The following is an 11,237-nucleotide window of genomic DNA, read 5'->3' as shown; positions in this document are numbered from 1 at the left end:
CCGGCAACGCCGATCGGCTCCTGTACGCCACGCTGACTAAATTGCTTTTCCTTTTTAGTTCTAACCTTAAATTAAATATAATATAGGGAGAATTGGAGCAATCTTAGGGGCTAATCGGGAAAACGGAGCCTCATGCAGCCCCCAGTGTCGGCCGTGGCTTTCGGGGGGGTTGTTGTGTTCCTCGTGGGGTAATAAGCATTAAAACGATGGCTCCTCATAATCTGCATTTATTTTTCTCGTGCCTTTTATTTTGAAAATAAAAGTTTCTGCTCGTATAAGCGTGCACAAACCCCCGAACAGACGCGAAGTTCAAGTCCCACTTCTCAGAAAGTACCACCACGAAACCAGTCGGCCGCGGGTCTTCCTTTTCAGAACTTTCCCACAGCCACAGCTAGTGAGACTGACACTGCGACGAAAATGAGTTTTAGATATTCTATTTGAAATAAATTAGCACAAATTCTACCTTTTGTAGGTGCAGCTGTCTTGATGCATGCGTAATCAAGTTATTGTTTCATCCGGAGTTGTTCGCGCGCCGGTGTTCTACGAACTAATCTTATGCCCAAGTACAAAAAGTAAATGAATCTGAACAATATGAGGCTGCGAAGACGGTATTAACAACTTTTAGATTTCGAATTCATCGAACAAATGGCCGCAAAGTGCTACAGCTAGCCTGAACTCACAGCGGAAAGCTGCTCCAGCAGCAGCCAGCAAACAAGAGCTAAAGCTGCAACGGCCAGCAGAGGAGCCTTCAGCCAAAATAACTTGGAGCATTAAACCCTAAACCCTAATTTCCTTTTATCCCATCTCTAAATCCCTCCGTATTGGCCCTCGATTGAATCCGGTGCACCAAGAGCCCAAGTTGGAGAAGACACAATTAGGAAAATACTGGGCAGTAAACAACTAGCTGAAAGCTGCACTTAACATACAAAGAAAACAAATTCAGGGCAGAGTGAACAAGAAGTGCATATAAAATTGCAGGTTTGTTCATTTGCCCGGAAAGACAGTTCTTTGTTTCTTCCTAAAACGCATTCATTTTCGTTGCTTTCCTTCAACCGTCTGCTCTACCTGTCGGCGTCTTTGAATGGCTCGCTATTTGATGTAAATTGCTCGTTTTGTTTCTTGTTTATTTTGCATTCAACAATTACTTTGTTTTCATATCATTGAGTGATCCATCAGTTAGTTTCCTGTCTGCCTGTTGAGCAGGCAGAACCTGGAAAGCTGAATAAACCAGCGCCGCGGCTGCACCGCTAAAATTTGCAGCTCTTGTCATAATTTCAATGCGAATTCTATTCGCTTTTTATATTTTTCAAAAAATATTTGTTTATTTTCTACTTCTGTTGTGGTTCTTCACCCATCTGTTTGAATTCGGGTTCCCAGGTCCCAGCCCCACCACCACTCTTGGGGGTGGCGCAGCAGCAGCTCTGCCAGACGCCGTAAAGGCTCTCATGTGCCAGCTCTGGGCCTCTAGGCAGTAGTTCTGCACACGCAAGCCATAAACCCTAAACCCTAAACCCTAAACCCTGAGTTGGGAAGCCAAGGAAAAAGGGTGGCGCCGGTTTGGAAGCTCAGACGCATCCTGGAGGCCCAATGTGCAAGCTTTCCCCCAAACCCTAAACCCTGATCCTCAAAACCCAGACCTTAAAGGCAAAACCCTGATCCCCACTCACAGGCGAAAAGGGATTCTTAGATTCTACATCTTTTCTCCAAAGCTTTTCTCTATGGCGCAGCTCGCGGTTGAGGCCCCCCATCATCAGTTGATCTGCTGCCAGAATGATCGGCCGCTGCAAACAATAGGAAAGTTAAAATGAATAAACAAAATGAAACATCAAATTGAGAAACTTCTAATGAGACAAAGACGAATTAAAGACACCCGCGCTACTTGCAAGAAACCGCCAGCCACCTTGCGCCGCTAAATAAGCACATGTGTCTAAATAGCTTGGCTAAGTATGTATTATTTTTAAAATATATAGAATATGCTTTTATAGTTTACAAATTCATAAAGATGCTGAAGGGGAACATAGAGATGCAAATGCCGATGTATGCACATAGTTGCACAGATGCTATTCTTAATCTTTTCCACATCAAGGGAGGGAGGGCAGTGCATGCATAGATCTGAATGCATAAACGGATAAGTGCTTTATTTTTAGGGTTTGTTGTTGATCTATTTCCTTCGCAAGCTCTTAGCCTCCAGGGTTTGGGGTTTAGGGTTTAGAGATTGACCTGGTGTTTGCCTCCTTTGTTTTTCGGAATACTGTATATCTGGCCTCTCTTGGAGAACTTTCTCTTCCCATCAAAAACAAATACCTTTCCCGTTTCTTTGTCGAAGTAGAGAGGGGCCCTTTCTAAAGTGTGGTGGCCGCACTTGCTGCAAAACAGCAGCCGCGTCTTCCGCTCTATGTGCCCGCAGGCCCTGCGAATCAAACCCTAAACCCTAAACCCTAAACCTTAACCCTTGAAAGCATGGCGCTTGAAGCTTTGGAAGAGAGGTTTTCATAAAATGGATGCATTCTAGAAACAATGCAAAATATGGAATTGCGTGCACTTTATATAAATGCATACATTAGGAGTCCGTGTACTCGCCACAAAGCATACGGCATGCATGCATGCATGCACTTCGCACAAAAGCAAACATTCCATAAAACACAATTAATATTTTCTTGCGCACATATCGTACAGAACTGTAGGCCCTGAGTGTTGCCCTCTTCTGAAACTCCCACATCGTAATGCTCAGATTCCCCTTTAACAATTCGCAGAGAGCCTTTACCTCAAGTAATTCAAAAACTATTTAATATTCTTCTTATACCTCTAAGCACTTGTAAGCAGCAATGAGTATCCCCTACGCCCTCAAAGGCTAGCAACAAGTGTTTCCTTGACCTCTAGGCACTCCTAAGCTAGCGAAAAGTATATTTTTGGGAATTTTCTGTTCGTGCTGATTGCAGGAAGTGCACAATGAAACATTTTAGTACTTTGCAAATTCACCCTTCCTCCTGAATTTGCAGCAATTCATATCATAAACATGTTTAGATATATGTCTATTTACGTGTTTCCTTAGGAAATGCGTAAAAGGCCTTCTTTTATTGAATTTCTAAGTGTTTTCGTAAATAATTCAAGTAGCCGGGCACATGCATTCAGATACTGCATGCACAGAAACAGCCACTGCGACAAACCAGCAAGGACAGCCAGCCGGGAAAATAAAACTCGAAATAAATTTTAAAAATAAATAGAAACTTTCAGCAGCACTCATGTCAGTTGGAGAAAACGAAGTGCAACAAACTCCTCTATGGAGATGAGTCCGAACTCATGCAAAATGTGCAAATGTCGGGCGCATGCACATTTCCAGTGCTTCTTGCATGCAAAATTTGCGGGAATAATTCACCAAAAAAGCCCATTTATTGTGCGAGAATCTACCTTTTACATTTATTGTTTGCAAATGTATTTTTTTTATCTTGTACTGGCAGTCTCAGCACAAGAATATGCACAAACATTCGCGTGGGTGGCTGTGGCCAGCAGATATATATATGAATTATATATACACATTTATCATATTTAGTATATTTTGAATAGCTCAAACAAAAAGTGTACTTAAACACACACATATATATATACATATATAGCCATAGTTACTTGTATCCTGTGAAGCATGCATTCAAGTACAAGATGCATGCAGGAGAAGCATGGAATCGGACTGTAAACGCTGAAACGCATGCAAGCCGCCGAATTAATTCCGAAATAAACTTTAATTGCAATTCTTGCGGCACTAGAACTCCAAAAAAGGAGAAGAAAGTGCAAAAACACAACAACCCCACCCCACCTGCACAGCAGCGCCCACACCTTCACCGTCTTTATCTTTCGCCCGTCCACTGCCACCACCCCCAGCCCCATCTGCAGCAGCACATTTTGAATTGAAAAGTCTGTTGTCATGCACTGCACCAACTCCTCCACTTTCTGTTCCGAAGCCCTCAACTCCAAACCCTCAAAACCAGCAGCAACGCTCTCCACCTGCGCCTCTTCCGCGCCCTCAGGGCCCCCCAAGGGGGCCCCCGAGGGGGCCCCCGAGGGGCCCCCCGAGGCCCCCGATGCCCCCGAGGGGGCCCCCTCGGGGGCCCCCGAAGGGGCCCCCGAGGGGGCCTCCTCAGCAAGCCCTTCAGGCCCGCCCACAGGGGGCCCCTGAGGGGGCCCCTGAGGGGGGCCCCCAGGGGGCCCCTCAGGGAGAGAAGCTGGAAGGGCCCCCTCAGGGGCCTCCCCAAGAGCCTGTGGGGCCCCCAGGGGGGCCTCCGCGGGGGCCCCCGAGAGGCCCTTGAGGCCCAAATGAGCTCGCAGCACTTCCTCCGTGACCCACCCCTCCTCTGGGTCCATGTCATCCTCAGTATACTCAGAGCTGCTGTCTTCTTCTTCCTGCTGCTGCTGCTGCTGCTGCTGCTGCTGCTGCTGCTCGGCGTCCCCTTCGCCCTGAGCAGCCCCCCTCCCTGCCCCTGCTGCTGCTGCTGCTGCTGCTGCTGCTGCGGGTTTTGCGTGGGCGCCGCGGGGCCCCTGGGTGTGCTGCAGCGTCCATGCATGCGTTGGGGCTGCGCTGCTGTCGAGCTGCTGCTGCAGCAGCAGCTCGGAAAAGAACTCGAAAGCCGGGGGTTTGAGTTTGAGGTTTTGTGTCTCTCCCGTGGCTCGCTGCAGCATGTAAGTGAGAGCAACAATTCCCAAATCTGTCGGAGACAAAAAAGGAAGATCTCCAGTCATATCTGCGAACTTGCGGGCCCACTGCAGGTCTGCTGCTGAGGGTTCGAGTGTATGGACAGCCAGCAGCAGCTGCTGCTGCTGCTGCAGCCGCTGCCGCGCCGCTGCTTCCCGCACTTCTGCTGCTGCTGCTGCTGTTGTGATGAAGCAGCAAAAGTCCCGAAACTTCTCCAGGGCCTCCACCCGCAGCAGGGCCCCCGCGTCCAGCACAATTATGGGTCTTTCTTTGCTGGCGCGGGCGAACTGGGGGACTGCAGGGGGCCCCGCAGCAGCAGCAGCTGCTGCTGCAGCGCGGGGAGCTGCTGCTGCTGCTGCTGGCTTTGCTGCTGCTGCGGGCTTCTCAGGGGGCTCCGCCGACGCCGCTGCAGCAGAGGCCCGAGCCGCCCGCTGGGCCCACGAAAGGGGAGGGCTGGGTTTGCTGCTTGCTGCTGCTGCAGCATTCGTGTTTTGGGGCGAAGGCTTCTCGTCTGCTGCTGCTGCTGCTGCTGCTGCAGCAGCTGCTGCTGCTGAATCGGCCATTTTGGGGGTTCGGCTGAAGCTGAGAACCCTTGAGGGGGCTCCCTGGAATAAATAGATTAGGAGAGCATTTATGCATTCATTTAATAACAGAAATTAAATGAATTGGTCTGCAAAAAGCTGAAATTTGCAATAGAGTTCAACTGCGATGCAGATTCTCCAGCGGAACGCATGCGGGGGCCCCCCGACACAATCGACGCAGGGCACCGCGGGGCCCCACACGAACTAAGATTCTGAAATAGAGAATGCGAATATATTAATAAATATTTCGGCACAATTTATTATTCGGTGTCACGGCCGAAGTTGCAAAGCCGCGGCGCGAGAGCCTTGCGCCTGCGCCGTTCCTCGTGAGGCACCGACTGTGCGCGCACTTCTCTTAAAGGCTCGCTAAATATATTTGCAGAAGTTAATCTGTAACTGTACTTGCATGATAATGAGCGCAAATTTGCCTCGGGTTTCGTCGGAGGTGGACGGAGCGGCGGACGACGCGCGGTGTACGTACACCGCAGCAGCTGCGTCGTGCGACGGTCCGCAGTTGCCTCCCTTCGTCCACTTCAATGATTCCCACTTGCCTTCAGCTTTTCCGCGGCGCTTTCTCGCTGCACATGCAGCATTTTGCACGAAAGATGGAGAAGCGCCGCAGCTTCCCGACTACCTGCTTGCAGATTCAAGTTTTTGCGCTCGCCAGAGCAGCAGCAGCAGCAGCCTGACCGGGAAAGCAGCAGGAAACCCTGCGCAAATGAGTCAACTAGCCCGAAATAAAGAAGATGAAATAAATGGAATTAATTTCGCACATTTAGCTGCGCGAAAACCGCTGCAGCAGCGAGCTCTCCTCCGCACTGTCGAGTTCCTGAAACAAGAAGGCTTCGATTTCAACTCCATTCCCGAGGCCATCAGGGAATCCTTGCTGGCAGATTCGGCGAAAGCTGCTGCAGCAGCAACAGCAGCAAGTGGAGATTCAAATGCTGCAGCAAATAACTCAATTAACGGAAACTCAGAAGCAACTGGGCAGGCAGCAATTGAGGCTTCTGCTGCAGGCCGCCCCAGCGAGAGGCAGCAGCCTGTCTGTGCGTCTGCTTCTGCTGCTGCTGCTGCAGCGGCGGACTCTGTTGCTGCTGCTGCAGACGCTGCAGAGAAGCACAGGGCGGGCGCTGCAGATGCAGGAGCAGCAGCAGCAGCAGCAGCAGCAGCTGCTGCTGCTAACTTAAGCTGCGGCGAAGCCGGAAAGCGGCAAAGAGAAAAGCACCTTGATAATCCCCTTCTGGAGGCAGAAGAGGACAGCAGCAGCGCCTCACCGCCGTCACCTGCTGCTGCTGCTGCTTCTGCAGCACCTGCTGCTGCTGCTGCTGCTGCTGCTGCTGCTGCGGGCAAAGTCGGCAGCTGCGACCCTGAAGAACGCAAGAAAAGACGGGGATTAAACTCTGCAGCAATGCGACACAAAAACTTGGAACAAACCAGCATGGAGTCTGCTGCCAGTGTGGGTCAATTAGCAGCAGCAGTTTCTTTGCAGCAGCAGCAGTTTCTTTGCAGCAGCAGCAGCAGCAGCAGCGTCTTTGTAGCAGCAGCAGCTTCTTCATAGCAGCAGCAGCTTCTTTATTGCAGCAGCAGCTTCTTTACAGCAGCAGCAGTTTCTTCGCAGCAGCAGCAGTTTCTTTGCAGCAGCAGCAGTTTCTTTGCAGCAGCAGCAATTTCTTTGCAGCAGCAGCAGTTTCTTTGCAGCAGCAGCAGCAGCAGCAGCAGTTTGTTTTTCTGTGATTTTGCACAAGTCATAAGTTCTTTCTTGTATCGAAACACTTCTCCAACTTTGGCAGGAAATTTTGCTTGAGGTTCATTTGATGTTTTTGTTGCATTTATTTACTTGGATTTATACTTTTTTATTTCAATGAAAGATATTTGAATAATTGAAAATAAAATTTAATTATCTTTTCCTTATTCCAGCTCCGCAGTGGATGAAATCAGAAATGAGACTTCATTTTTATTCAGGAGTTGTTTGTTTCCTTGAATTAATTTGCATGCAAGTCTGCATGCATTTGCATGCAAAAAAGAAACTTCTTTGAAATGTTTTTATTTCCAATTTTTGCATGCAGAACTTTTGCCTCTCTATGGCGGCCTGCGGTGTCTGCGACTCTGCGCAGTGCAGCAGAGAACACGACTTAGCAGCATTTATGAAAGTAAGTTTTAATTCTTTTCCATTTTAAATTAATTTCTTTTCTCATTTCGCTCTTATTCCACATTTATTTTCTCAATTCGCTCTTAGTCTACAAATTCATGTATTATTGGCTGTACTCTCCACGGTGTCTGTACACTGCGCACGACTTGAACTTGAATTGCAAACGGGTGAAAAAGTGAAATGTGAATTTCTGCTTTTTTGCATCTTGGTGTCCTGCAACTCACACTTAGCTAAATAATAATTCAAAATGTTTTTAATTGATTAAAAATGAACTTTTGGATGTTGATTTCTCGCATTGAATCCGCAGATGTGGCTGTGAAGACGCATTTGAATTCAGATTGGGAAGTGTTGAGAAACCAGCTGATTACGCAATAACTAGCTCGCCTTTGTCTGATTTTTCGCGGCAAATAAAAAATATAATTTAAATGGCATTTAATTGACCAGTTCTAGTTGTTGTTGCTGCTTCCACAGACGCGTCTCGCGGACTTAGACAAAAATTGCATTTTTTTTTCGCGCTACGGAATGTGCCCCTACGGCTGCTGCTGCCGATTTGCTGGCTGCCACCTGGACCCCCAGGGTGAGTGCAGATCTTTTGAACAAATTAATTAATTTATTTTTAATTAATTTATTCCAAAGATTTGCGTTTAATCATGAAGATTAAATGCATTTTGCCAGCTTCAAACCCCGCAGAGTGTTTCGAGCTGCTGCTGCGCACAAACACGCTGAAATAGTTTTTGTTTTCTCGTTTAAAACAAATAATCAATTATTTAATGAATTATTTATTTTATTAATTAGTTTTAATTTTGAAAATGCAAAAGTGGAATATGCATCTGTTGTGCAGGAGTCAACATGCACAGAGAAGGCCGCCCAGTGACTGCGGCGGATTTGCAAAACTACAAAGAGTTGCATAAAAATGATGAAATTAATGTTGTGGCAATTCAAGCAGCACAAACATTTAGCAAACGAAACAAAAATAAACCCAAATCCGGCAAAGAAACCCGCACAGAGGGCCCCCAAGGGGGGCCCCCACAAACAGCGGAAGAGGAAGGGGGCCCCCTTTCGGGGCCCCAGGGAACAAATGAGGAATTGGGGCCCCCCCAGCCCCCTGCAGCAAAGGGGGAGCCCTCAGAAACCGGCAAAGAGGAGGGGGGGCCCCCGAAGGGGCCCCTCGGGGGGCCCCCGAAGGGGCCCCTGGAGGGGCCCCCAGAGGTTCTTTCGGGGGGGCCCCCGGAGGGGCCCCCTGTGGGGCCCGTGGGTATCGAAGAAGACCTTGGGGGCCCCCGCGAACGGCGGCTGCGATTTGCGCAGCGCGTTCGGGGCAAAGCCTTTTTGGCCCCTTTAACTACTGTGGGAAATTTGCCATTTAGAAGACTCTGCACAAAGTTAGGGGCAGATGTTACGGTGGGCGCAAACCCTAAACCCTAAACCCTAAACCCTAGGGTTTGCGGGTTGGAAGCCTTCGTGTGCAATTTGCGCGGGTCCGCTGCTGCTGTGGATGGCTCCGCCGCGGTTGCTCTTGCTGCTGCTTTGCTGCTGCTGCTGCTGCTCTTGCTGCTGCTCCTGCTGCTCCTTTCGCAGCTGCTTCTTTTGCAGCTGCAGCAGCGTTGCTGGATGCAGCTGCCGTTGCTGGTGGGCCGTCATGCTGCTGCTGCTGCTGCTGCTGCTGCTGCTGCTGCTGCCGCTGCTGCTGCTGTGGTAGGCTGGGATGAAGAGGCTTTTTCAAGTGCAGCAAATATGAACCGCCACAATGGACAATTTAAATTTGAAATCCAACAAAATATTAAAATAAAATAAATCAATTTTCTTTTCTGCTGCTGTTTCGGCCAGGTCAGCGAAATGGCAGTGGCGCAGTCGCTGGTAGAAGGCAAACCCTCGGAGTTGTCTTTGCTGCGGTGAGAGCTGCCTGCCGAAACCCTAAACCCTAAACCCTAAACCCTAAACCCCAGACATAAACCCTAGAGCCAGTTTGCTGCGATGCTGCAGGCGCCACCAAGATGAAAAGATATTTGGAGTGCAAGTCGCGGCGGGGTTTCCTGATGTAGCTTTTGAGCAAGTCTACTGCTGCTGCTGCTGCTCTTGCTGCTGCTGCTGCTGCTGCTGTTGTTGCTGTGTCTTTTTCTTCTGCTATTCCTGTGCTTTTGCTGCTGCTGCTCTTTTTTGCTGCTGTTTTTCTGAAGCTGCTGCTGTTGCTGCTACTGGTGTTCTTGCTGCTGGTTTTGTTCTTGTTGCTGCTGTTGCTCTTGCTGCTGTGCTGCTGATGTTGCAGCTGCTGCCTCACTTGCTGCTGCTGCTTTTTGTCCTGCTGCTTCCTCCGTCCCTTTTGCTGCTTCTCTTCTGCAGTATGGCTAAGTGCGGCTGCTGTTGCTGCTGCTGCTGCTGCTGCGCCTGGCTTCTTGCTGCCTATTATTACAAAATATTGGTTTTATTTTTGAAAATAAATAAAATGTTTTTGCAAAAATGTTCAGATGCGGAAAACTTCTCGCTGAAAACGTGAAGTGCGACTTCATAGACCTCAACGTGGCGTGCCCGTTGGACCAGCTGCACCGCAGGTTTAGAGGTGACAGGCGAAAGCGCATTTAATTAATTTAATTAATTTAATTAATTTAATTCTTTTTAATTAATTAAAAAACAATTATATAAATTGTTTTGCCTTTTATTCCGAGCTTAAATGTCTTCAGATATCCTTTTCTTACCCGGATTTCACTGTGACTGCCAAAAACTTGAATTTCAGCTTTTCAGAATTTGGATTTGCAAAGAGCTGCTCTTTTTGTCGTTTTCTTCTTTTTTTTAAATGCAAAGAAGTGGAAATTAATTATATTTTGCATTTGAATAATAATAGAAAGATTTGCTGTCAAATGCAGCAGCAACTGAATAGCGAACTTCAGACCACTGCGCTTGCTACTGCTGCTGCTGCTGCTGCTGTCAGCAGCAGCAGCAGCTGCTGCTGCTGCTGCTTGCGTATGTTGTGCTTTTGTTGAATCCTTTTTTGTTTTGAAGAAAAGAATAAAAAGCTGAGAAATGAATGAACAAATGAACTGCCTCTGTGCTGCACTTTGCATGCATTTGTTGTTTAAATTTTATTTAATTTTAATTATCTTTCAAGAAAACTGCTTCTGCTGCAGCGGGATCTTGCATGCTAGAAAAGCCAGCAGCAGTTGAAAATGTCATTAAGTCTTTTGCTGCTGCCACTGATGTTCCCTTAACCCTCAAAGTCCGGACTGCCCACTATGGCAGGAAGCACCAGCTGCACACTGTGATAAACAGGTAATTAGTTATTTGAACAATTAATTTAATTAATTAATTAAATATATTTATTTATTTATTTATTTATTTATTTATTTATTTATTTATTTATTTATTTGTGTTTTTATTTAAGAAAAAGTAAATAAATGGGTTATTTGCTTAAGTATCTATACGTTTAGTCTTTTGTTTGTGCGTAGTTGCACACAGAACAGCTTTGCACCCTGCTGCTGCTGTTGCTGCTGCTGCTGCTGTTGTTGCTGCTGCTGCTGCTGCTGCCACTTTTGCTGCTGCAGATAGATAGAGCTGTTGTTCTTTTGTTTGATTTTGTGAATTGCTTGCAAAACAGAAGTGCCAATGCATTTCCAAAGGGCGGCGGCTGCAGCAGCAGAAAAAGCAGCAGCTTTATTCAGTTTTGCTGCTGCTGCTGCTGTTACTTTAGATCTTTGCTGCTCCCGCAGCTGCTTTCTGCATCTATTTTGCAGTTGCTGCTTTAATTTTGTTTCTTTTGTGATCTTCCTGCTGCTGCTGCTGCTGCTGTTGCTGCTGCTCCAAGCGGCTCTTTTTCTTTCTTTTCTCCCCA

General features: G+C 47.6%; 2 protein-coding genes across 2 annotated transcripts; one reads left to right on the top strand and one right to left on the bottom strand.

Moving 5' to 3' along the window:
- Positions 1–1,141: 1,141 nt before the first annotated feature.
- Positions 1,142–5,247, bottom strand: ENH_00022150 (hypothetical protein, conserved; the record flags this gene model as incomplete). The annotated part of the gene is made up of 5 exons (XM_013584596.1): positions 1,142–1,210; positions 1,391–1,477; positions 1,668–1,781; positions 2,221–2,410; positions 3,812–5,247. 5 exons carry the CDS (start codon positions 5,245–5,247, stop codon positions 1,142–1,144), a joined length of 1,896 nt encoding a protein of 631 aa, XP_013440050.1.
- Positions 5,248–5,671: 424 nt separating this feature from the next.
- Positions 5,672–9,310, top strand: ENH_00022140 (Dihydrouridine synthase 3-like, related; the record flags this gene model as incomplete). Its single annotated transcript, XM_013584595.1, has 5 exons — positions 5,672–6,721; positions 7,332–7,415; positions 7,886–7,991; positions 8,256–8,815; positions 9,242–9,310. 5 exons carry the CDS (start codon positions 5,672–5,674, stop codon positions 9,308–9,310), a joined length of 1,869 nt encoding a protein of 622 aa, XP_013440049.1.
- Between the last annotated feature and the right edge of the window lie 1,927 nt (positions 9,311–11,237).

This window comes from Eimeria necatrix, genomic scaffold, assembly GCF_000499385.1.
Source record: "Eimeria necatrix Houghton genomic scaffold, Enh_scaff177, whole genome shotgun sequence".
Taxonomy (NCBI): domain Eukaryota; phylum Apicomplexa; class Conoidasida; order Eucoccidiorida; family Eimeriidae; genus Eimeria; species Eimeria necatrix.
This window is presented reverse-complemented; position numbering and strand designations above follow the sequence as displayed.